General features: G+C 42.6%; 1 protein-coding gene across 1 annotated transcript; it reads left to right on the forward strand.

Annotated features, from left to right (window-relative positions):
- Positions 1-8,534: 8,534 nt before the first annotated feature.
- PLCXD1 (phosphatidylinositol specific phospholipase C X domain containing 1) lies at positions 8,535-27,100 on the forward strand. The gene is made up of 7 exons (XM_063459407.1): positions 8,535-8,913; positions 16,276-16,410; positions 18,414-18,550; positions 20,682-20,810; positions 22,732-22,887; positions 24,167-24,347; positions 25,488-27,100. The coding sequence occupies exons 1-7, from the start codon at positions 8,790-8,792 to the stop codon at positions 25,727-25,729; spliced, it is 1,104 nt and encodes a 367-aa protein (XP_063315477.1). The 5' UTR covers positions 8,535-8,789; the 3' UTR covers positions 25,730-27,100.
- The last annotated feature ends 382 nt before the right edge of the window (positions 27,101-27,482 follow it).

Consider the following 27,482-nt stretch of genomic DNA (forward strand, 5'->3'; position numbering starts at 1 on the left):
ACATTATTAAGTTGAACACACTGTAATACCAGTCATTTAAATCCACATGTGTTTTGATATGGAGGAAGAAGAAATAAAACAAATAGCCTGTTATGATTGTGGTTTTAAATTGTAAATATTGTGAATAGGAGGGTCCATAGTCTTAAGAGGGGGCACGTTAAGGTTTATTAATAACACTGTGGAGGTTCAAAAAGACTTATAATGCACATTACTGATTGTTGTATTGCTATGGGTCTTGGTAGTGCAGTGTGCATCGTCAATGAGAGCATAATAGAGTTCCATGGCAATCATCGTCTCACCACACAGATTACTGGACCACTGAACACTAATGGATAGACATGGTAGGAAATAAAATGGTTGGTAAGTAAAGGACACAGTAGAACTCAAGGCACCCTCTTATTTCCCTCAATACCTGCCACCCACAGTCCATGTTCTTCCTCACAGTGTCCCCTTCTTATTTCCTGCTGTGAAATGTGGGCACAACAGTACTGCAGGGAATAAAACTGAGGGTGTGGGAGAAGGAACCCCATGCTTTCTATTTGGTTGTAAAGTTACATAAGCCAAAAACTTGCAATAGAGATGCTACAGCACAGAGCGCATCCAACAGGCAAATGGCAATATCATGTGTGCAAGTAGTTGGGATTTGTGTACTATGTAACATAAAACATAATTGGTAAAAAAAAAAATAGGCCACAGCTTTTATTAAAATTATTTCACCAATCACTATTACCAATATTAACTTTGTATCAAATATATAATATCTTATTAACCTTGAACATAAATACAATCTAACTTAAAACATACTACAGAAACATACCCATCCATGCCAACCAATTATCAACCCATCCTTGCCAACCAGAGGGAAGGAAATGGACCCTTTTTATTTCCCCCTCCCCCCCCTGCCAAGTACCCACCTGTGACCACTCCCAGCCCCACCCCATTACTCTCTCCTACACACACCCCACACTCACATATACCCCTTGATCCAGCTAGCTCTGCCTGCCTCCTCAGGTTCTTGAATATAATTCAACAAATACAAAAATGAAAAGGTTTAAAGTAGGTGCTACTATTACCTTGTGTAGGCTACCCAACCACACACAAAACAAAGTGTCTAAAACAGGTTAAAAATAGTAGTGAGAGCACACGTGATAAGTATATGTATAAAAATTCATATAAAATTGCAGTGAAAACACACTCAAAAAGTGTAAGTATAAAACACAAATATGCAATTTTTACCATAAACTTGATAACCTAGAATATAAACAGATAATAGACCATACTGTAATCTGTATACAATGATATAAAAACATATGAACACAAAAGGGTACCACTCACATATCGCTTGCCACTTAATAGTAGGCTCAGACTTTCAACGCCTTTGATGTTAAATGTTGCTGAGATCAGGTACTTAGGATTCCCACAGGATATTGAATTTTCAACACTTGATTTGTGAAAACAAATAAAGGTTAACAGAAAGTAACCAGGAAAAATGTATTAAATAAAAATTGTATAAAAGTTTAAAGATCTCCACTATACAACAGCACTAACGCGTTTCAACAATAAATGTCCTTTCTCAAAGTGTTCGATCACGTATATAATTTCTCAAGGGTTGAGATATTCTGATGTCTTAGTCTCCTTTTCTCTATGTACACATATGAGTTTTAATGGTTTAATTCTGTCTAGAAAGTGTGTATGTGTGTCTGTCCACACACAGTATACCAATGCCTCTCGATTTCCAATCATAATGAAATAACCAAATACACAAACTGATAACCACAGCTAATGGTTTGTCTAGTTTTCCTGAATGGTAGATCAGAAAGATTTATACTGATATTTTTTGGTACTTTTTGCCATGGCAGGTTGTGAGAGGTAAGGGAATCAAATAGTGACAACTGGATCCACAAATAATACTGTTATTGTAAAGAATAACCACAGTTACTGAGATTAACCCCTTAAGGACCAAACTTCTGGAATAAAAGGGAATCGTGACATGTCACACATGTCATGTGTCTTTAAGGGGTTAAAATCTTCATATTTTATTAAAGACACGGAGGCTCCTATTATGCATATCTCTTTCTTTATTACTCTCAGCAGCAAAGATAGAGAAATATAAATATATCAAAATGAAAGAAAAAAAACTGCATAGGCACACAGGCAACCAATCACAAAACAGAGGAAGTGACTATAAAAGGCCTGTGTCACCCACAATCCCCCTCTTTCTTTGCTGCTCTCAGACCAGATAAGTACTCTCTGTCTAATGTGTTATTTATGGAATTTCTTTGGTTGTTTATTATGTGTTTATATTTTTTCTGGGGCTTCTGCTTACCTTTGCCCCTTCCTGTGCCTGCGTGGTGTGCCCTGCTTAATTTTTCTCCCCTGCCGGCCGGTCGGTTTTTCCCCGCCGTCCTCACCCTCTCCTACCCTCTGGGTACTGCGGTTGGAGAGGTGTTTGCGTGCCTCCGCTCCTCGCGACGGTGGCTCCCTGGGTGCAGTCGGGTCGGACCGGACCGCATGTGTACCATACACGCGTCCCTCCCCTGCACTTTCTGCTTCTCCCGAGGTGCCTGTACCTCGTGCGGCAGCCATCTTGGATTGCGGTTTTACCGCGATCTTCCTGCAGTCTTCCTGGGTTCCCTCTCCTCCTGCCCGGCCGTCCTCCCCTTGCTCTGTCGGCCTCTGAGGCTTCTTCCTTTCCTGGGCAATCCACCATTCAGGTACTCTGTTTAATGTTATGTTTAATGTTATTATTATGCCTAATTAACCGTTTCTTTTCTCCTATGGGTTACTCAACCCTGTCCTGCTAGGTTTATGCTTTTGGTTTTCTTAATGTGTTTTTACAGTTTTCTCATACTACCTCCCTGTTATGCCTTTGTATTTTGCCATATTTAATTATGGGAATTGCATGAATGTGTCCAGATCACATGGGCCTTTACTCTACTAGTTGTTTTACGTCCCAGAGGGACCTGATCTTTCTGACTATTTATTTTATTTATTTTAAAGATTATGTATTCCCTTTCTATATTATTGCAGTTTCTCAAATCTGTTTTTATCTAATGGACAATACATTTTCGTTTTACATAACAACCCTCTCCCTATGATGGCTGAGGGTGATGAGCCTGAGTGCCGTTTTTCATGATTTTTCATCAGGGGCAGCAGAGCTGACTGTCAGACATTAATAGTCTCCTATATGTCGTATCCCATGCCATGAATTTTTATCTTTATCCTGCGTGCGGAGTCGTCTTCGCTTTCCCAGTATTTCTGACGCAACTCCCTTAATGCCCCCTGCGGCTACCTCTGCTCTACTGGGTATGGGACCCTCCCCCCCCCCCCTGCTGCCCTGCCTCGCCGGGGCCCATAAGGCTACGGCGGAGGATTATAACCTCATAACTCCCACTCATTGACGCAGATCCTGCCTGATATGACGGACTCGCTGAGGCGGTCAAAGATGGCGCGCTCCCACCGCGCATAAGAGCCCCTGGACGGGCTAAAAAGACCAATGTGGATACGGGCTAGACACCGTACTGAGAGGTCGGTTACCGACCGGAGTGAGGAGAAGGATTATGTGGTTATGGTAGGTGCCTTCCTATGGCGACCCCTACTGGGGCTACTACCCTATCAGGTGCTCCCGCTCGGGCGGGTATTAGGGGTACGACCCCTTTTGGGTCCTCTGGGTACGCCCCGTTTTCTTTAACGAATCGGGCTGATACTTTGATACCTCTGGGCTCCTCCCTGGAGAATTTCAGAATTTACTTATGAGAGCGATGGGCCCCCCTTCCATTTTTTCTGTACAAATGTATGTCCTACTTGATTCCGCTACGGCGGTGAATATGAACGCCCGGGTGCATCACCTGTTGGCACTATTGGCAAGTTTTCTATGGTCGTCACGACCGGACGCCAGAAGGCGATTCTTTGAAGGTTCACCCTGATTGGCGAATATGGCCAGGGTAGCTCCTTCGAAGGAAAAGGGTGTCTTGTTTTGCAGCGCTGACAGGAGTGATCTTTTGTCGCTTGATAGGGAGCATCTGACAATGACATCTCTCATAGCTGTGGGCGGCGCTCTAGGAGATTTTGGGAGCCGAAAGATGCCATCAAAGGAAAGCTTCTTGGCCTGGGTTGGTGGCAATAGAGTTGTCACCAGGTGTCTAATGTAGTGTGGGAGCTCTTCTATTTGTATTGCGTCTGGTACTCCCCGTATCTTTAAGTTATTGCTCCTGGTGCGATCGTCTATCGCAGCTAGTTGTGTGGCAAAAGCGAGGTGGGAGTTGTGTATAGAGTGCATTGAGTCTCTAAGTACAGTCATATCCTGCTTTAGGCCTGTGATGTCCTCCTCTGTGGCCCGGACTCTGTCTGTGGTCATTTGCACTTCAGCCCTGACCAGCTCCACATCAGCTGCCAGGAGCTTCTTTATGTCGGACAACAGGTCTTTGATGTCCTGTTTGGTGGCCAGATTAGATCCCCCTGTAGGGCTTGGGGTGGATAAGGCCTGTGACTGAGGGGAAGGCTGCCATGGAGGGTCCCTAGGAGTGATGGGTTGCTGTTCAGCTTGGGCCTCACTCACCTCCGCGGCCGCCATCTTGGATTGGGCCTGCCGCTGAAGCATGGTCCCAATATCCCTTGAGTCTTGTGGGACACCCGGTGCTGGTTTCTGGGATCTCCTTCCCATGTTTGTGTGCGGGTCTGCTGTTTCGGAGGCTGGGTCTTGAGCTGGTGTGCTCAGAGGCAGGAGCGGCCTCAGGAGGTCGCCCAGGTTCAGATGGGGATGGTAGGCCGCAGACCTCCTAGTCTGCCGTTTCTGCCAGGGACGTTGAAAGAACGGCATGTATCGGCGCCGTTTGTCGTCCGGAGGCGAGTATCAGTGGGTATGGTGCTGGATGAGCCGGGGCTGATGAGATTTTAGGCAGATTGTGCTGCGAATCCCCGGAGCTCGGGAAGATGGCGTCCGCTCGCTTCTGCGGTTAAGCCCCGCCCCCCTCCATCAATTTCAATCTTAAACAAATCTTGTACAAAAACATAAATAAAATACTGACGAAGAATGAACTAACGTCTCTATTCTCCCAATACCAAGCTCAAGGTAATGAGGGGGGGGGGAACCTACTGTCCTCCCCCCCTGGCCCCCACCCCTGCGCGATGGGTTGGGGCCCTAATAAAACAATAAGGGGGGGGGACCTACTGTCCTCCCCCCCCCTGGCCCCCACCCCTGCGTGGTGGGTGGGGGCCCTAATGAAACAATAAGGGGGGGGGGGACCTACTGTCCTCCCTCCCCCCTGGCCCCCACCCCTGAGCGGTGGGTGGGGGCCCTAAAAAAAGATGGGGGGGAACCTACTGTCCTCCCCCCCCTGGCCCTAATAAAACAATAAGGGGGGGGACCTACTGTCCTCCCCCCCCCGGCCCCCACCCCTGCGTGGTGTGTGGGGCCCTAATAAAACAATAAGGGGGGGGGACCTACTGTCCTCCTCCCCAGCCCCAATCATAGTGCTCAGTGTCATTTTACAAGCGTGGGAAAATTCCAAAGAACTTTCCCACGCTTGTAAAATGACACAGAGCACTGTGATTGGATGGCTTGAAATCCATCCAATCACAGAGCTCTGTGTCATTTTGCACAGCGTGGGAAAATTCAAAAGAACTTTCCCACGCTGTGTAAAATGACACAGAGCACTCTGATTGGGTGGCTTTCAAGCCATCCAATCACAGTGCTCTGTGTCATTTTACAAGCGTGGGAAAGTTCTTTGGAACTTTCCCATGCTGTGTAAAATGACACAGAGCACTGTGATTGGATGGATTTCAAGCCATCCAATCACAGTGCTCTGTGTCATTTTACACAGCGTGGGAAAGTTCTTTGGAATTTTCCCACGCTGTGTAAAATGACACAGAGCAATGTGATTGGATGGATTTCAAGCCATCCAATCACAGTGCTCTGCGTCATTTTACAAGCGTGGGAAAGTTCTTTGGAATTTTCCCACGCTTGTAAAATGACACAGAGCACTGTCCTTGGATGGCTTGAAATCCATCCAATCACAGTGCTCTGTGTCATTTTACACAGCGTGGGAAAGTTCTTTGGAATTTTCCCACGCTGTGTAAAATGACAAAGAGCACTCTGATTGGCTTAAACCCACCAATCAGAGTGTTCTTAGGCTAATTGCAGGGCGGGGCAAGGCTTTATAAGCCTTCCCCGCCCTGCGGAGCTCAGTCTGCGCGGAGCCCTCCATGGGTGAAGATGGATTATTTTTTTTTGCGCTCAGGTTAGTTCGACGGGTATGATGGATTTTTATTTGGCCTTTTTGGGGGCTGAAGAAAGAAGATTTTAGAAAAAAGAAGACGTCAAATGGTAAGTTTAATTTTTTTTTTTACAGGTTAGTTATTTTATTCCCCCCTCACTATTTTTAGGGTGAGGGGGGTAGGTAGGGGATAGTTTGTTTTGGGTGGGGGTGGAGGGGGTGACTAGGGGTTTGGGATCCCTAGTCACCTTGATTGGGGGGGGTGTGTGTTTCATTTAGGGCCCCCAGTAGGTCCCCCCCCCTTATTGTTTTATTAGGGCCCTCATCCACCGCGCAGGGGTGGGGGCTAGGGGGGGAGGACAGTAGGTCCCCACCCCTTATTGTTTTATTAGGGCCCCCACCCACTGCTTGGGGGGGGAGGACAGTAGGTCCCCCCCCTATCTTTATTTAGGGCCCCCACCCACTGCTCAGGGGTGGGGGCCGGGGGGGGGAGGACAGTAGGTCCCCCCCCCATCTTTATTTAGGGCCCCCACCTACCGCTCAGGGGTAGGGGGCCAGGGGGGGAGGACAGTAGGTCCCCCCCTTATTGTTTTATTAGGGCCCCCACCACCGTGCAGGGATGGGGGTCAGGGGGGGGGGGGAGGACAGTTGGTCCCCCCCTTATTTTTTTGTTAGGGCCCTCACCCACCACACAGGGGTGGGGGCCAGGGGGGGAGGACAGTAGGTCCCCCCCATCTTTATTTATGGCCCCCACCCACCGCGCAGTGGGGGGGTTATTAGTTTTTTTGTTTTTTACAGTGAACAGCTATAGGCTGCTCACTGCTTACTACACATGCCCCTACTCGCGATATAGCGAGTAGGGGCATATTATTTACTAATACTAAGTAATATTTACTTAGTATTAGTAAATTTGGCTGAAAGACCAATTTAGGTCTTTCAGCCTTTTAGTAGATAGCTCCCTGATACCGTGGGAATTAGGGAGTTATCTACTAAGCGGCTGCAAGATGCAGCCACAGCAATGAATAGGATCGGAGTTTCATTCATTAGAATGAAATTCCGATACGAACAAAGTACCGAATTGCATCCTAACACCAATGGAGAAACAGTGCTCATTCTGTTAGGATGCAATTCGGCAGTTTTGCCGGCGTTCTGTCTAAGTGACAGGAAGTTCGACAATACTGACAGGAAGCATTGTAGGAACAGGGAGGAAAGCTAGGGATCATGGGAAAATTGCTCTGACCAGCGGAAATGAAGCACACTTTGCTCCTCCGCTGGTCAGAGCTGGTCAAGCGGAGGAATCCTCCATAAGGCAAAGAGTCCCTACTTTGCCTTATGATTTTAAAGAAAACTAAAGAAGACAGGAAGAAAGAATAAAAGATCCCGAGAGAGGGGGAGAAGAGGAAGAGATTGAGGAAAGGTAAGTTCGGCATGACAGTGCCACTTTAAATCGTTAATGTAGAACACATAAGGAGATATGTTTTGGCCCAATGTCATAGTGATTCTTTCAGGGTGAAACATTGTTGGATCCCTAAATCCATTCACATTTTATTTGCTCTTAAATACTTTTTTTGAGCTCACGTTAGCTAAATTTCCAGGTGTTTTATCATTATGGTCAGAAATAATTCTGCAATTTATTTGGCTTCAATCTGCCAAGCTGAAGGCTTTAGAGAGGGTGAGAAGAATACTGAACGGGGCCATGTTCAAATTCTTACCTTGGATGGATTTTCTTTCCTCCATGTGGAGTTAGGTGGAATGAGGGCCTTTATTGGAGAGATGGGATTCTGCCTAGAAAAATGGAGGATTAAAAATGTTATCCGGGCTAATAAAAGGCTGCAATGTGCTGTTTCCCCCTGGGTGTTAAATGCCAGGGATAGCTTACAAGTTCCATGATTAGTTATACAGTTGTGTTGTAAATAAAGTATTTGCATTTAAATATGTTTTTCAATTACTTTCAATAAAGCCTATCTCCAAAACATTTATTTCTGTGTGTTTATTTTATTAGTAATGTTTTAAGTTTCCTTTCCATAACACACATCGCTTATAAAAATAAAAACAGACAGCAGGTAGGTGACAGAAATGGACTAGGGCAATAATTCCTGCCACGCTGGTTAATTTGTGCCCTCAGGTTCGGTCACAGTGACACGTCCTGCAACTCCTCCGAGGTTATCCAATTGGATCTTGTCATAAACATAGCTGATGGTAAATGTATGGCTTTCTCGTGCTTATATAGTGATAATTAATTTCACATAAAACCCACAAAGCCGGCGATGGATTGTAACAGCCAGTAATTGTTATATTTAAACCAGTTAGTCCTGTTTGCTGCTAGAAGCTCACAGAGTTCCAAACACTGTCTCCTCCCTGTGTGTTGTGACTGCAGGAGTCCATCCTCCTCCTCCTCCGTTCCAGGGATCACTGGCTGGTGGAAAAAAAACCCTGCTACCTGATAGCTGTCTGATGCCCTCTGTGTACCACTTCACTTGCCCTCTGCGGGGGGTGGGGGAGTGAGAACACCCGCCCATCAAGGAAGGAGCTCTGTCTGACAGCAGCAGGATGTGTGGGTAAACAAATGGCGAAATGAGGGCTCACTGCTGGCAAGCTGTGTGTGAAACTCCCAATAGAGAACAGAAAGAGAGAGCTACAATTCTGGGCACAGATTCTATGAGGAGTCCTGCTTCCCAGCAGCACACACTGTGTCAGAGTGAGTTCATATTCAGTGCTGGCTGAACTTTCATTCTTTTCATTCTTTGTAGTGATTATAGTAGGAGGACGCATGCTGGACTAGTGCACACACTGCCATGGACACAATATCATCATGCTCTCTGTGTCTGAGTGTGATGGGCTCTGGCCAGTCTGTGCACTTGTGCCATGCTTCTCAATTTGATCTTTATGACTGCAGGGAGGAAGCATGTTCTCTATTTTGAGATTAATTTGACCCTATTGTTTGCAAAATAGCATGCCATTGGTTTTGTAAATTATTGCAAAGCATTTATCAATGTATGTCACTTTTATTTCAGTATCAAAATAATATACCTATCACTGCTGCCATTGATTCAGCTTAGGAGATGGCTGATTTAAAGCGGCACAGTACGCACCATAACCACTACGACCCATTGATATTTTGCAAATGAATGCTGGTACATATTGAATAAAATCGATCTAGGTAAAGTGGAATGAGAACACAAACTTTAACTGTTTCAAGAGGGACCTGCGACACCCAGAGGTGTCCTATTGTTCACCCCTCCCTTGGGGACAACACCTGGCGACTCCTGGAACCAAAGCCGCTGTGTTGGTTATGTGCTTAGAGTACCCCTTTAAAATGGCCACAAGGATAAATCACATTAATACTAAAGGGCTCAATTAAAATTGCCAGAAGCCTAACTTCCACTAATCTCATGCATGTTCTGGCACTGTACTGAGATAAAGAGTGCGTTAGTGTCCGTCAGCATATTTTAGAGTTTCTGCAGCAGGGCGTCTTTGGATGCAAATAGGCTGCCACGGCACACAAAGCCCACCCCCTCACCATCTGATGGGACTTCATGAAATATATTTACTTTAAGTTTAGCATTATTTACCCTTTCACAGGCATCGGACTGATCCTGTCTTATTTGTATGGAGTGTGTGAATGTAGGTATGTATTTGTGTGCGATTCATTTTCATAGGACAAGAGGAAGGTAAGTGTGCATGTCTAAACTTCTTCCTGCTGCCATGTTCCTCTCCAGCTAGGCATTCAGCGCCTGGCAGTGTCAGCTGTCACAAGTCCATGCCATCGATGTACTCACAGGCTGTGTGATCCTCACTCTGAACATCTCCATCCCAGCTGTCCCCTATAATGGACTGACCCACACTGTACTTAGGGCATGTAATATGCCTCTAATATGCAGGGCAGGATTTACCCTCCTGGCTGCCCCCAAGGCCAGTCCTCAGTATGCCTTCACAGTCCCTTTGTTTATACATGTATATTAATGCATGTGTGTTATAGTAAATTTATATTCTACTTATATCCATACACACACACTCTCTCTCTCTCTCTCTCTCTCTCTCTCTCTCTCTCTCTCTCTCTCTCTCTCTCTCTCTCTCTCTCTCTCTCTCTCTCTCTCTCTCTCTCTCTCCCCCCCCCCCATGCAGACACACACACACACACTCTCTCTCTCTCTTTGACCCATGCAGACACATACACACGCACATTGAACCATGCAAACACACACTGTTGGTTGCGTTGCGGTTATGACAGTAATGTCATAGCCCTGACCACTCTCCTCTGATTGGTGCAGTGGCTCAGTAGCCCACTGAAAAGTCGAACAAGCAGGTCGTATTCTCCTTTTCGTGCGGGCTGAGCGCTGCAGACAAGAAGAGTCTCTTAAATGGGTTCCTTTACAGAGAAGGATTAAGATACCACAATGCCCGAGGCAGGTTACCAGTTTGAGCCCCCTCCTTTAGTCTCAACATAATGATGGTGAAAGGGACACAAGAAAATTCACGATTCTAGAGCCCCTGTCTAATCCCCAAACCCTAGGTGGCCTAAGGTCACTTTATGGTTAATCCTGTTCTGTTTATGTGCTCTAGGCAGCCCTGGGCACCCAAGCTGGTTTAAAAATGTTGAGCATTGTTGATTCAATAATGTAGTACTATAGTCCGATAGCACACTGTCCTCTACAGATTTTAGGATGTTTTGGGGGTTTGTTCAATGGACATTGCTTTGTGATGAGTTAACTACCAATAATAATGTAAATGCTGAAATAGGGAAACTAAAATCGTTTAGTGTTTAGTTAATAACCCTTATCTTTGTCCTTCCTAAAATATCATGCAAAGTGCTGTAACATTACTAGTGTGTTCCTGTAGAAAAAAAAAAAAAAGCATGTGAAATACTTAGAAATACATAGTAGAACTGGGTTTAAAGGGAACTCCAGTTACCACACTTGTGTGATGCAATGTGTATTTTAGTATACAGCTAGTAATAATGGGTAATGAGTAATTTGTTTTTTACATTGCCAGACTACAGGAACAGGGTCTGTGCACCAAAACAACTTCTTTATGATTATTAGACTTACCTTTCACAAATTCAAGTACAACTTGCTTTCTTGAGATCACAAATCAGAAAAAATATTAGAAACACACGGCCTCTGGGCTTCCATACTGTTTTGCTCTTCTTTTAAAAATTCCTTATTACACTTATAGTCAGTTTGATTCATACCTGTTCAGAAGCAATTTACACAGACAGAAACACAAACCAAAACACTGATAGTACTTGGATCAAAACTAAATGGGTTTAATTATAAGCACCGTTATAACTAAAACTTGTCAAATCTTGACCACCATGACTTGTATTTCCAAAGTCATGTTTCTGTGTATGATCTGTGCAGGTTTTTGATAATTCTGTTATTACATCTTAATTTGGTCTTCACGCTATGGCGTTATTGACCCAGCCTGACTGATACAGCCATACTGCTGATTTATCCTGTGGGGATTTTATGTGACTCACTAATTTATGCAACTAAAATGGCATTAAGATAGAAAATAGGGACAATGGGATTTGGGCCCCATAAAGACTGTCCCTCCTAAATATGGACAGTTGGAAGGTATGCAGTCTGTTGTTAGCCAAGAGTGATCATGTTTTGGTCTGGCTCTCTCATATGTACTGTATATGGGTGTGGAGGCTCTCAGCAGAAAATTGTGGCTCTTAAAGCGACATTGTGTCACGACCACGCTTATCTGGAGGTCCCTCGCTGCGTCTCCATCTGCGGCTGCGGCGGTTCCCTCTCGGTGCACGCTGAGGACTCCAGCGTGCTCAGTTGCAGGGACAGGCAGCCGGCATCCCTGTGGCACATGGAAGCGGTGCCGCTGCTCACCACATCATGCCGCGACCTGCAGGAAGTCTAGCCGAATCAAGTGTAAACTCTGAATACACTAGGCGCGTGCGCCCGCCCAAAAGCCGTCCTCTTAAAGGAACACAACTCCTGAAATTGTTTAAAGGGACTAATTTATTTTCAGCCAATAGTATGTGAGAGGTGGATACTTCTCCTCTAGATAATCTCAGTTTACCCTTACCTCAGTGCTCAGTTATACTGTGCTCTTCGGTGTATACACTTCTGATAATCCTGTCTTCATCTGATCCCCCTTGACATATCCACCTGTTATATGTTCCTGAACCTGCGCTGCCTGCTCTCGACCTTGGCTTATGCTGACTACGAGGTTGTCTCCTCCATATTTGGTACCTCTCTTTTTGGCTCACTACTGCCTCCTGGGCACCACCTGTCATAAAACGTCAACACATTGTCACTGTGTGGGTACTTTGCGTAATGACATCGCTGCTGGTGGCTCGACAGGATAAGGTGAGATTTACTTAACTGAAACCTGTCACGTGCGGGCAGCACTATTTTCTTCAGCTACTAGTCGGACCGTGGGATGCTCCATAGTTACAGCTAATATCTCTGCAGCCTTCACTGGTGACACCTGGGGAGATTTGCTTTTCCAGAGGGTGGTAGCTCCACTCAGTGTCTAGAAGTGTCAGGCATAGAAAAAAAAGTGAGACAAATTTTAGTGAACACGGTCCATATGAGTATTTCACAAAGATTTTATGTGACAGTGCCACTTTAATGTGACCCAGCAAGCATGCACACCCATTCTGTTTCTGGAAAAATCCTCTTTAACCCCTTAAGGACACATGACATGTGTGACATGTCATGATTCCCTTTTATTCCAGAAGTTTGGTCCTTAAGGGGTTAAAGACCATCACCCCTAACCCCATGAGACTTACCATAGCATTTATTTTATATAGTCTAGCCTGTGGCTCAGACTGATGGGAGTCTTTGTATTGTGGTAGCTGTAGAACTACGTGTTGACTAGTCCTGACATGCTTGAAAGAAGCATTTTAAGTGACCATTCCTGCATTACGCCAATGTTTTACCTTCTAAGGTTAAACAGACATGGACATGGCACTCAGACCATTTCATTGAGATGATGCCGTCCATGCGTATAAGATCCCCAATGCTCCTCTGAGGAGCATTGGTTTGGCCCATCGCTGGAGTAGACTATGCCTTCTCAAGGCCATCAAAGGAGGTGGAGAGGAGAAAAGGGCTGATAGAGTCTCAGTTCTGAAAAATAAGGTGAGGAAAATGTTCTGTTGCGCATGGGTGTGTGAAGAGCCTGTATATAACTATGGGCAGGAGCACTACAGCGGTATTCCTAACACTATAGTGTTCCTTTAATGATTTATATGTCAGAGCTATTGTATTGTTTTTTTTCTTATTATTAGCATTTTTTGTAGCATCAACATTTTCTCTAACGCTAATTTAACATTAAGTAATTGTTATACAAAAATACAGTTGACTGACACAATAGGTGAAGTAGGCCCTACTTAAAGGACCACTATAGTGCCAGGAAAACATACTCGTGCCCCCTCCCGCCGGGCTCTGTAGAGAGGAAGGGGTTAAACACTTACCTGTCTCCAGCGCCGGGCGGGGAGCTTTCCTCCTCCTTCCTCGCGACGTCATCGGCTGAATGCGCATGCACGGCAGGAGCCGCGCGCGCATTCAGCCGATCGCATAGGAAAGCATTTACAATGCTTTCCTATGGACGCTGGCGTCTTCTCCCTGTGATTTTCACAGTGAGAAGCACGCAAGTGCCTCTAGCGGCTGTCAATGAGACAGCCACTAGAGGCTCTGGAGGCTGGATTAACCCTCAGTATAAACATAGCAGTTTCTCTGAAACTGCTATGTTTATAAAAAAAAAAAAAAGGGTTAATCCTAGAGGGACCAGGCACCCAGACCACTTCATTAAGCTGAAGTGGTCTGGGTGCCTAGAGTGGTCCTTTAAACAAGCTTACAATCTAGGAGTATTGTCACATTTTATTGAAACTCTGTACAATAAAATAAACAATGTGTTACCTACAGGTTTATCATGGCAGTCAAACTATTGCAAGAATTGCTTGTGACTCAGATATGTTGCTTGTACGAAAAGGAAGGGGAACAGATTGTATGTTATCCATTGTCAAAATGGATAAATATTACGAGGCAATATGGGTTAGGACCCTAAGGAAGTGTTAGGTAGGTCTACAGGTTACAAGAACTAGAAAATAGGTAGAAACCTAGTATGAGGTGTAAAGGCAGTTTCTTTCAGAATATTTAATGTATTGTTTTTATTCCCCACGTTTTCTCAATGTGAATAGGTTGTGTTTAATGGTTTCATGTAATCAGTCTTGTTCTGCCTGCCCTGTCTTTGCTAACATACAGTAAAACTAAAATTGTATTTTTGTAAATGTGATGGTTTTCAAAAACGATCTTAACTTATATTAGAACATGTGTCTCCATGGCTTTCCCTGGATATTTTATATGTCTATATCTCCCTGTAGGAGCCTTTTCGTTTCACTCATTGCTCCTCTGTCATTTCTTACTAGTTGGTAAGCTATTAAATAAACTTTGCAAGCTGTTACATTCGACAGATTAGTATATTATTAATGTCTAGAAAAACATTAATCACAGTACAGCTATGAGTTTTTGACCAAACTTAAGGGAATACTATAGTATCAGGAATACAAACATATATTCCTGACCCTATAGTGTTAAACTAACTATTTAGTTCCCCCTGCCCCCCTTAGATCACGTGGGAAAATGTACCTCTTTTCCCACGCCGTGCTGGTCTCACCGTGGCTGGCCATGCCTTGCTCTGCCTCCATGGCTAACATCATCAATTTTGATAATCTCAATGCTTTCCCATTGGAAAGGGAAACACTGTGCTGCTCCAATCAGCATCTCCTCATAGAGATGCATTGAATCAATATTTAACAGACTGTGAAGAAAAAAGGTTGTACATAGAATTACACAAAAAAATCTGAGTTATTCACTATTCTTCAAAATGAATTTCAAATGTAAGACTAGAGTAGCTGTACTGAAAGAATAGCTTGCTGTCTTAGAGGATTATTCCAGTTCGCCTATTTTGACCTTAAATTTTAAATTCACGGTCAATTCTCTTTTTAGTGAATAATCCTGTATATAATTCATTTTAAATCAGATGATTCTGAGCTACTGGTTCAGATGAGTCTTACAACATTCCAATATTTATACTCTAAATGGGTCTCTCTTGGTATTTATAATATATGCACTTGGCACAGGACACGATTACACAAAAGGAACAAAACACTGTGATGTTAAATTAGTACATTGTGAAAAAATGACAAAGGAATTGCAGATTTTAGACCAAAATAATTAGTTGTTATTTTGGCCAAAAACTAAAATTTCAGTCTATTTCATTCTCCATTACTTCCTGGTTTAGTTGATACTTTTCAGTATTTCTATAGATAATTTAAACAAACGTGTTGGTTCATTTATATATACACATCAGACAAAGTTTTCCTTTATTTGTTATACTTAAAGGATCACTATAGGGTCAGGAACACAAACATGTATTCCTGACCCTATAGTGTTAACACCACCATCTAGCCCCCAGGGGCCCCTCATGCTTCCATAAATATAGTAAAACTCCATGCTGTTAGACTCAGAAAAACAAGCAGTCTGCTGACATGTGGTAACCTGATCCAATCACAATGCTTCCCCATATGATTGGCTGAGACTGACAAAGAGGCAGATCAGGGGCAGAGCCAGCATGATTCAAACACAGCCCTGGCCAATCAGCATCTCCTCATAGAGATGAATTGAATCAATGAATCTCTATGAGGAAAGTTCAGTGTCTGCATGCAGAGGGAGGAGATACTGAATCACAGGAAGCTGTGCACAGTGCTGCCCTATGCTCTGCTGACCATATAAGCATATTATGCCTCCATCAACTCCAAAGTCCCTCTGGTTCACTCTGAGTGACTGCAACTGGAGGTGTTCCTAGCCTTCAATGTAAACACTGTATTTTCTCAGAAAATACAGTGTTTACATGAGAAAAGCTGCAGGGAGCTATAGTTCTCACCTAAACAACCTCATTAAGCTGAAGTTGTTCAGGTGACTATAGTGACCCTTTAAGTATTTTCTATCTAAACTACCGGTATATTGTTCTACTCTTATAACGAAAATGACATAGATACCATTTTTAAGAATTATGCTATTCCTTTTATCTCTAGACCAAGCATCAAACCCTCAACAAATGCAAGAGCCTCTGTGTCCTTCGGATACCCAGCAGAAGGGTAACCAGGACTGGATGTCCAATCTCCCTGCGAGTTTGTGGGATGTTCCGCTCTACAACTTGTCAATTCCAGGTAGTAACACATAAAGGTTATTCATTAAACTCATATATTTGTGAGTTAAATTGTAATGGCAAAATGTAGGCAAAAATATCTGCTCTGAAAATTCTCTAACTAATTTTAACCTGAATTTTGCAATTCAGATTTGATTTGTTACTATTTGGAGTTTAGTGACTAATCATGCATACTTTATAATTGTATTCCATCAAATTAAGTACAAACAGTGTAGTGATGTAGTGTAGTGATCCAGTTGGGCTGCCTGCTCTGTTGCATGAGAATAGCTTTTAGTTTTGTACAAGCTTACACTTTTAAACATCTGCCATGACCATGTCAAGAACATGTTTCAGAAAATAGCCCAGTTGTTTATTGTTTTTACAAGACACCATTATTTTAATTTATCTACACTGAACAAAATTATAAACACAACACTTTTGTTTTTGCCCACATTTGTCATGAGCTGAACTCAAAGATCTAAGACTTTTTCTATGTGCACAAAACGCCAATTTCTCTCAAATATTGTTCATAAATCTGTGTTAGTGAGCCGAGATAATCCATCCACCTCAAAGGTGTGGCATATCAAGATGCTGATTAGACAGCATGATTATTGCACAGGTGTGCTTTAGGCCGGGCACAATAAAAGACCACTCTAAAATGTGCAGTTTTATCAGGCAGCACAATGTCACAGATGTCGCAAGTTTTGAGGGAGCGTGCAATTGGCATGCTGACTGTAGGAATGTCCACCAGAGCTGTTGCCCGTGAATTAAATGTTCATTTCTCTACCATAAGCCGCCTCAAAAGGCATTTTAGAGAATTTGGCAGTACATCTAACCGGCCTCACAACCGCAGACCACATGTAACCACACCAGCCCAGGACCTTCACATCCAGCATCTTCACCTCCAAAAGCGTCTGATACCAGCCACCCAAACAGCTGCTGCAACAATCGTTTGCATAACCAAAGAATTTCTGCACAAACTGTCAGAAACCGTCTCAGGCAAGCTCATCTGCATGCTCATCGGGGTCTCTGCAGTTCGTCATCGTAACTGACTTGAGTGGGCAAATACTCACATTCAATGTCGTCTGGCACTTTGGAGAGGTGTTCTCTTCATGGAGGAATACCGGTGTACAGGGCAGATGGCAGACAGCGTGAATTGTGCGGTTTGCTGATGTCAACGTTGTGGATCGAGTGGCCCATGGTGGCAGTGGGTTTATGGTATGGGCAGGTGTATGTTAAGGACAACGAACACAGGTACATTTTATTGATGGCATTTTGAATGCACAGAGATACCGTGACGAGATCCTGAGGCCCATTGTTGTGCCATTCATCCACGACCATCACCACATGTTAATGCACTGCCCGATGTTGCAAGGATCTGTACACAATTCCTTGAAGCTGAAAACATCCCAGTTCTTGTATGGCTAGCATACTCACCGGACATGTCACCCATTGAACATGTTTGGATTGCTCTGGATCGGCGTATACGACAGCGTGTTCCAGGTCCTGCCAATATCCAGCAACTTCGCACAGCCATTGAAGAGGAGTGGACCAACATTCCACAGGCCACAATCAACAACCTGATCAACTCTATGCGAAGGAAATGTGTTGCACTGTGTGAGGCAAATAGTGGTCACACCAGTTACTGACTGGTTTTCGGACCCCCCCCCCCCCTGTATCTACTCGGACCCTCCCCAATACAGTAAAACTGCACATTTTAGAGTGGCCTTTTATTGTGGCCAGCCTAAGGCACACCTTTGCAATAATCATGCTGTCTAATCAGCATCTTGATATGCCACACCTGTGAGGTGGATGGATTATCTCAGCAAAGGAGAAGTGCTCACTAACACAGATTTAGACAGATTTGTGAACAATATTTGAGAGAAATCGTTGTTATATATAGCGAGCTTTCTCTATTACACCTTTCTTTATTATACATTTTGTAAATGGAAACATTTTATATAAATGTTATTTTATACTTTGGAAGAATCAGAATATTAAATTTGACTTTTATTGCTTTTGTAGGGAGCCATGATACAATGAGTTACTGTTTGGACAAAACCTCACCAATAAGCCCGGAAGCACCAAAAGTAGCCTTCCTATTGGATCAGTATGTGCCCAGCATCGTCCGAAACTTTATTTACAAATGGAGCAGAACACAGGTATTTTCCTCTATATGTCGTCCCTTCTGGTATCAGTTGAAAACATGCCAAAGTTTCAAAAGGCCTGATAATGTTTTTAAGGGGTGTAGCCAAGGAGTGATTCATTTTTGTAAATAAGAAATAAGTCATTTAGAATTCTGTCAATGTGTATTGCTTATATTATTTTTGTTAAGGCCTGGGATACACCTCTAGAATATAGGCAGAAACATTGGTACATGTATTAAAGGAGCACTATAGGGTCAGGAACACAAACGTCTTCCTGACCCTATATGGTTAAAATCACCATCTAGCCCCCCTGGCCCCCTCATGCCTCCCTAAAAATAGCAAAATCTTACTTGTATTCAAGTCTGGAGCTGCTAGCTCTGGCTCTGTTTCCTTTAGACCTGCCCACTGCCTGCTGACATCAGCAGAAGTGGTAGCCTGATCCAATCACAATGGTTCCCCATAGGATTGGCTGAGACTGACAAAGAGGTAGATCAGGGGCAGAGCCAGCATAATTCAAACACAGCCCTGACGAATCAGCATCTCCTCATAGAGATGAATTGAATCAATGAATCTTTGAGGAAAGTTCAGTGTCTGCATGCAGAGGGAGGAGACACTGAATATTTGGATGCATTTTAGGCAGCCATGACCCAGGAAGGATCTCTAACAGCTATCTGAGGAATGGCCAGTGAAGTTATCACTAGGCTGTAATGTAAATACTGCATTTTCTCTGAAAATACCATGTTTACAGCAAAAAGCCTGAAGGTAATGATTCTACTGACCAGAACAAATTCAATAAGCCGTAGTTGTTCTGGTGACTATAGTGTCCATTTAAGGTCACAACATTTTCATACTGCCCTTTGGATTTTATTAATTTGTAGTTTATTGGTAATTCTTGGTATAGTGTCACTACTACCAAATTAAAAAATAGCAAGTCTGCTTAATATTGCTAATCTTCCATCAGAAATAAAAATCACCTTTCTACTACAACATGTTCAAATTTAAAGTGGCACTCCAATCACTATAGGCACTGCAACATGTTTGAGTGGTTAAGGTGCTATGGGCCAACTCTCTCTGCAGAGGCTTTCAGGATCCAAAACCACCCCTCCCCCCAGCTTCAGACACCATAAAGAGTAAAGAAATTTAACTTATCTCTCCAAAATTATGTGAATGATACTGATCTATATATATATCAGAATATATACCCAGTGGCGTACACACGATCCATAGGGCCCCAGTGCGAAAATTGATCCTGGGCCCACACAAACTCACTGACACACACAAACTAGCACACTCATTAACAGACACACACACAGTAACACACTCACTGACACACACACACTAACACACATATACATACACACTCAAATTTTTTATTATTTAATCCCCCAGCCTCCCTACCTTTGGGAGTGCTGAGGGGATTCCCTGGGGTCCAGTGGTGATGCCCGGCGGCCGGTCCCGCAGGCGGCGAGGGAGCACTCTCCCCGAGCGCTCTCTGCCCAGTTCCCTCGCGCGCCGCTTACTGATGCCGGAGCCGGAATGACGTCATATTCCTGCTCCGGCATCAGTGCGGTGCGCGCGAGGGAGCTGGGCAGAGAGCGATCAGGGGAGAGTGCTCCCTCACGCGCCCGCCCTGAGAGTGATGCCACTGCCAGCCCCGGGGGGCCCTGACGTGGCAAGCTCCTGGGTCCCCCAGGAGAAGAGGCTGGCAAAATGCGGCCACACTGGTGTGCATTCCGGCCCCTGCCGCTGCTGTATGTACGCCAGTGTATATACCCATATATACACTATATGCAGTTCTTGCTGCTGCCACGCACTGTAGGGGCTTTAAAAACTGAGGTATAGGTGTCCACTGATTACACCTCATCTCTGTAAGGAGTGACAGATAATGCATGCCCATGATGTAACAGTGAAATGTATCATTATGCATAGCATTCTCACACAATATCCACAACAATATGCTTACCATGCATTACAAAGGTGAACTTTGTGAATAGTTTTATATTAATGTCTTTGTGCTTTTTTGATTTTTCTTAGGTCTACATAGATAGACTGTTCTGCGTCTGCACATACTAAACATTTTAATATATTATAGTAGGCTTATAAAAATATTCCTCATTTCGTACTCCTTTATCATTTTTTTTTGTAGTATCTAAGCATTAAAGAGCAGCTAGATTCTGGTATTAGATACATGGACCTTCGAATAGCCATCCGGCCTGATGACCCATCTCAGAATTTCTACTTTGTTCATGGGCTTTACACATCTGTCACTGTAGAGGTAATTCAATTAGTAACTTATTATGTGTGTGATTGAGGAAGCCACTTTCTGGTAATGAGTTATAATGATTTTTATAGAAGAGTTATTTATCTACTTTAATATTTTAGTTTTGTAGGATTACAATTCCCATCATGTATGTTGCAGAATCTTTTTTAAAATGCATGTTACATGTTTATTGATTAAAGCATGATTCCATTGACTTTTTGAAGAATTTTCCAATTCGGCTACCTTGGCCTAAGCTTCAGTTAATCCATGGGGAGTATTATCATGTTTTGCTCAGCACAGCTCTAATACCTAGTTGTATGCTGCAATAAAGACATCAACTCCTGGACAAGAAATTTACCACATGCCGATGAGTCCCAAAATGACAGAATTGTAAAGTCCGTGGTTGGTTTCTGGTCCTTGTAGCTTTTGGAGCACATATACTGTTTGATTTAAAAAGCTGTGTATAAAACAGTTCTTCATTTGTAAGGGTGTTTGCAGAAATGCATGATGAGGTCTGAAACATAACGCCTGTCTGTGCTCATTTGCATAACCTTCAATGGATTCTGGGAAAATTGTAAAACATGATTTCTCTGAAATGCTGTCCCCATAATTTTCCCCTAGGTCTCATATGCATTGTATGCGTAGGTTATGCAAAACAGTACATTTTGAATTGGCCTAAAATGTCAAGTTTTTGTAAATAACTTTGTTAGAATTTGCTAACTGGATGGTAAGTGGCCTTGTCTAAAGGATTGCTCCAAGTTTAAAATAATTTACACTTGCTCAAAGCAGATATGAGGCTTCTCATAAGGGGCATTGGATTCAGTGCTTTTGTATGAAAAGCATTGCTGGCGTAGCATGCACCCAGCTTCTCAATACTTCTCTATGAGAAGCATGGGATTGATTAGGACATCATCACTAGTGATCATCTTCTGGGGTGGAGAGGATCTGTGGCAGCGAGACTCTCTTTCCACTGGATTGGAGCTAAGTAACTTCTTTTACACAAAAGGTGTGGTCATCTAAGTACACTTTACAACACTCAGATCTTTGCAACAGCTGAGAGATAGGTCCATCTGTTGATTAAAGAAAAAGTGAGCCTGAGGGCTGTGTCTTCCTTCCCTTAGTAAAAGCTATTCACTATGCCTTGTATTACTGTCTCCTAACCTATTAGTCTCTGATAGAGGGTACAGCAAAACCCTGGTCACATTTGTTGTGGAGGGCTGTATGGTTTTTGGACACACATGCAAATTGCCTTTCCTTTATTATTGGTTGCCATGTCCCCTTCGTTTTAACTAAAACCATTGACATTCTGCATAAATGGCAGTGTTTACGTTGCAGGGTTTAAATGACTCATAAAGACTATTATTGCACATTAATGCCACGCTGCACCAATAATGGAACATGTGCATTAGCCTTCCAGTACTTTAATATCAAGATTGATGCTCTCTTCCAAGGATGCAGAACCAGCCACAGGGTGAGCAGCGCAGTATGGCAAAAAGGTGAGCACAGACAGTACTTTCTTTACTCCTTACAGGGGTGTGATCACCTAAGCAGTGACTAGGACATTATAGCGAAAGGAACATATATTTCTATTCCCAACACTATAGTGTCCCTTTAAAGTTAGCTAAGTGATTTAATGTTTAATGTGTAGGTGCGGTTTTTATAGTGGAGCCAAGTGAACTCAAGTTTTTGGGATGGCATGACATTAGTAAAGAATGCAAACTATTTCTGGAAAATATGATATATATAAAGTACCGAACATTTTATAATTGTTAACCATGTAATGACAAAGGAGCAGTATATCCTTGAGACAAATGACAGATTAGCACAAGTGAAACACAAAATAACTATTACTGAGATTAGATATTTGTGCGTTTTTTTTTTTAACCTCTACTTTTTTTTAATTCTTTTTTTTTTGTTTGTTTGTTTTTTGTTAAAGGTAATCTTACAAGATATCTTAAGATGGTTACAGATTCATCCGAAAGAGGTGCTTCTTCTATCCTGTCGTGACCTTATTGGAATACCTCCTATACTTTACACCCATTTCATTCGCACTATCCACAAAATACTTGGTCCCAAGCTGTGCCCCAAAAATGCAAGTATTAAATGTTTTTGGCACTTTACATATATAAGGGTTGCATGTGAAGCAATGGAAAGTAGATTGTAAAGGTAATAGTTAATACAAAAAAATACGAGATGCCAGATTAGAATTTGGTATAAGTAGGATTATGATGGATATCACATAAAAAAGGTTTCATCAAGTTATAGGTGATTTGGGGTGTTTTATTCAATGATGTTTATTATTTCATTTTCACATTAAAGGGAACACTCTAATGTTAGGATTGCAAACATGTATTCCTAACATTAAAGCGTTTTGATATATATTCAGATTATCAGACCCCCTGGAAAATCAAGTAAAGCATTTATTTTTTACTTACCTTTAGTCCCTCACTATGCTGATTACCACGTGGCCACTGTTCTACCCCAGCTGATGTCATCATTCGTGATGATCTCATCAAATCCAATGCTTCCTAACAGGAAGCATTGGGGCCAGAGCACATGTGCGGCCATCACTGCTCCAATCAACATCTCCTGTTAGAGATCCATTAGATCATTGCAGAGAGCATGTCAGTAAAGTAAACACGTCCGGGGACACCATACATGCTACTCACAGTCTGGCAGCCTGGTCATCTCCAAATACTGTAACGGTACTTACCCAGTCCGCGTGCCGGCAGGGCTCCTGCCTCCAGGCGAGCTGCATGCTTCTCGAAAACTCCCGGCAGGCCATGCGCCGAACAGTCTGGTCGGACGGCTAGCCCGTACAGTATTGGAAATGCTACTCGCATCTCGTGCTTAAAGGGGAGATGGGAGTCTAACCTTACAGTCGGCTCCCATTGGCCCACGTCAATCCGGCGCCCTCATTCACACACGTTTTAGAGCGCAGACATGACGTGGACCAATCAATAAAAAAATAAAAGTATTTAAATTTACCTGGCCCTAGATTCTGTGCCCTATTGTGGTTTCTGTTCCCAGTACCCTTTAGTGCATTCCTTGTGATTTGTATTGTATTCTGGTATTGACCGTGGCTTTGTTTCCTGACTCTGAGTTTCTCTTTAACCCTTGCCTGTCTTGTTTGCCCTTCTGATTATTACTGTGTACCCAACTCTGGCTAGTTCTCGTTTTCACTGTCTCTCCATTACCCTGACTTCGGCTCGTATTTCGACTACGCTTTTCTCTGTCTAACATTAAGTCCGGCCACTCTAAGGCCCGGTAAGAAGTTTTTATTTCATTAATCCATTCCTTGCTATTCTAAACTCTGCGTTTTATACTCCTTGACACCATCATTGTTAGTTACCACATTTTCTTCTGTCTAGGAAACTCCAACTCTGAGGAAAATGTGGAAACAGGGCTACCAAGTTATTGTCTGCGATGGCAGTATTTTACAAATGGTAGATGAATATCTGTGGCCTCCCATTCCATATTTGTGGGCCAACACAACTAGCACTCGTTTCTTAATACACTTCCTGGAGAAGGAAAAACAGAACGGCCGACCAGGTAAACTACTGTATTATACTGTTACTCCTATCTAAATATTGATGCTCGGATTATCGAATCCATATAATGGCACACAAGTATTATTACAGCAGGTTTAAACATTTCTGATAAGCCAATCTTTGAGACTCTTGTGCCATCCTCAGCAATTTCAACAACTGGCTAAAATCTAGTGTGTGTTTTTAGAGACAGTGTTTCCTAGAATCATTTGCCCTACAGCAGCACATGCAGAATTAGTTTATGAAACTGAACAGAGCAGGGCTAGGAGGCTGTATTCATTAACAGAGAATTGAAACCCGAATTGCAAAATCACGATACTGTAGTGGAGTTTGAGAATCTTTCCAAATCTGCTATTTTAGACACAATCTTGTAATACTATTTAATGAATAAACCATATTTGTCTTCGGTGGCCCTACACTGGGGTCACATTATTAGATTGTCTGTAATTCATTAGCACAATTTACCATACACAATCTACACTATAGCAATGATTCTAATATAGTCCTGAAAGACTCTATAATTCCTGTATCGAAAACAAAAGACCTTACTAGTTCCTCATTAATGTAGCCAGCAAGTCATTAATTAGTGCCCCTACTGCAGTACCTCTGATACCTGTTCGAACTGCAGATTTGAGTGCCAGATTTGGTGAACTGTGCTTGTCATTATTTAGAAGTCACAAAAATCATTCACAGTCTGGTAAAACATTTACACACTAGGACATATGTTGAAACCAGCAAATCCTAAATGTGCCCTTCATATTTAAATAATAGGAGATTATTAATGCTATAAATGACCTCTGTTTGTTCCAACCAACTTCAGACAGATATACCTTACTGTATGAAATAGGGTCAATGGTGCATTTTCATACCGATCTGATTTGAGAGCCAAGAGACATCTAATGTTTGGCATAGTATTGAATGAGCACAACAGCATACTGCCTATAGTGTCCTTATTCAATACTAAAGGAAGCAATAAAGTGAGTTATGTGCCAATGGATCTAAACTATTTCCATCCCCTTCCACCACCAGAGACAGGTCACTAAACATGCCTCTCATAGATTTGCCATTCATTATCAGAAGAATAAACATGCCAGTTACATGACATCTGTTGATGGTTTGATGTTAAAGTTGGTATTTCTTACAGCTGGATTCTTTACTGCTGGCCTCAACCTGACTGAGGACTCATTGTACATCTTACGTCACCCCTTTGGATCAATCAGAAAACTGACTCTTCCAAAACTTCCATTTCTTTACAAATGGGTGCAGAATCAACACGCAGGACCTCAGAAGGATGCAATTAACATAATTGCAGAAGACTTAATTGGGGCAGATAGTTTTGTGTCTGCAGTTATTAATCTCAATAGAAAGCTGCTTGCTGATCCCTGAGTATATAAACAGGTTGCATTAATCAACATAACAAGAATGCACTTGACATTTTCAATGAGGCACTCAGGTAAAGAGTTTGTGAAGATGTACATTTCTGGGAACCTAATTGATGCTCATCATTCAGGAATGCTGATATAAAACATAAAAAGAAAATCAAACAAACCACAATGTCATCACCAAAACAATGCAATTGTTCCACAACAGGGACAATTAAATAATCAACCAGTCCCATGGCAAACTCTACTTAAAACACATTGTCTACAAAGACTTTATTTCTGTACAGATATTACAGGAAAATGTATTGTTCTCTTTGCAATAATCGACATCATTATTAGTTCTTTTCTATGTGTCACTACAATGAAAACACTTGCTGGTTATAAATGAACACTGCTGGGAATTATACCTAGAAACTAGAATGTGGATATTATAATTAGCATTTAAATGGCGCCAACATATTACGCAGCTCTTTACAGTTATACAGAGGGGATATAAAATAAGAAGTATTGACGTATAATAAGAAAAACAAGCTGTGAACTTACAATCCTACACATTCCATGGTGCTAGTGGTGTTGTAATATATTTTGCTGCTATGGAGCCTGTTATACACTTACCTGCTGCTGCGGCACCTTCATTCCCCTGGTTATAATTGCTCCTTCCATTTATACACAGAATTGGCCTATGTGAGGACATTACCCAAGCAGAGGAACCTTCCCTCATGATGCCTTAGACACAACTGGGTAATCCCTAAATCCTGGACTGTTAGGGGGTACTTGAGGACTGGGTTGGGAACCACTGGTCTAGAGGATGCCTGTCTGTAGAGCTTGTCTTTATCAGCATTTATGGATGTACAGTAGTTCTTCTATGTGACCTTGAAATGTGGTGGTGATGCACTGAAGAGCATGAAGTATGAAATATTAACTACTGCTTCAAACCTGAGATTGGAACTTACACAAGTACAGTGTGTTCCGTAATATAATATGAATGCGTGCTATGTTAAAGAGAGACACTAAACAGTATTGGTGGATAGACCATGCTCTTGCAGCAAACTGCTCAATTATCTGCCATTTAGTGTATGTTCCACCATAATTTAAGGGTTTCTCTTTTAATGCACCAATACATATATATTTTTGAAGGACAGACATTGCTTTCTTTTAATATTCTATATGTATGCCTAATACAACATTAACACTTTTTTTTCACAGTTTGTCTTGAAACTTTTATATATCAAGTCAACTAGAGATGTCTAACTCCTGATCGTCACATATCAGTTCTTGAAAACTTAGGTCAAAACGCGTTGTGTTTGTGCTCATGTGGATGGTGTTAAACTTACATGTAAGATTTTACTTTATTTTGAATAAAATTGTTATACTTGATTTTAACTTCCTGCTGTCTATATCCCACCATATGAGCAACACTAAGACACTGAAAAAAAGAAGACATATGTTAATGGGGATACCTATGACTTCCATATACTGACGATTCAACTCGATAGTGAGTGTAACCAGTATGCATGTGTACACTTACTGTGACGAAGTGCCCTTCGCCACTTGTGCCTGGAGGGGACTAGTGGCTAGCCTCCTGCCTTCCGACTATGGCCCCTGTGCTGATAGCTGTATTTTACCCTGCAGAAAGGTTTATTTCTGTAATTCTGCTGGGGCGTTCGGGACTTTCAGTATGTGAGTAGTGCTACCCCAGAGCTATGCCATGGAGCCTATTTGTGTAACAAAAGACTATGGAAAAGACTTTGGCTCCA

This window comes from Pelobates fuscus, chromosome 1, assembly GCF_036172605.1.
Source record: "Pelobates fuscus isolate aPelFus1 chromosome 1, aPelFus1.pri, whole genome shotgun sequence".
Taxonomy (NCBI): Eukaryota; Metazoa; Chordata; class Amphibia; order Anura; family Pelobatidae; genus Pelobates; species Pelobates fuscus.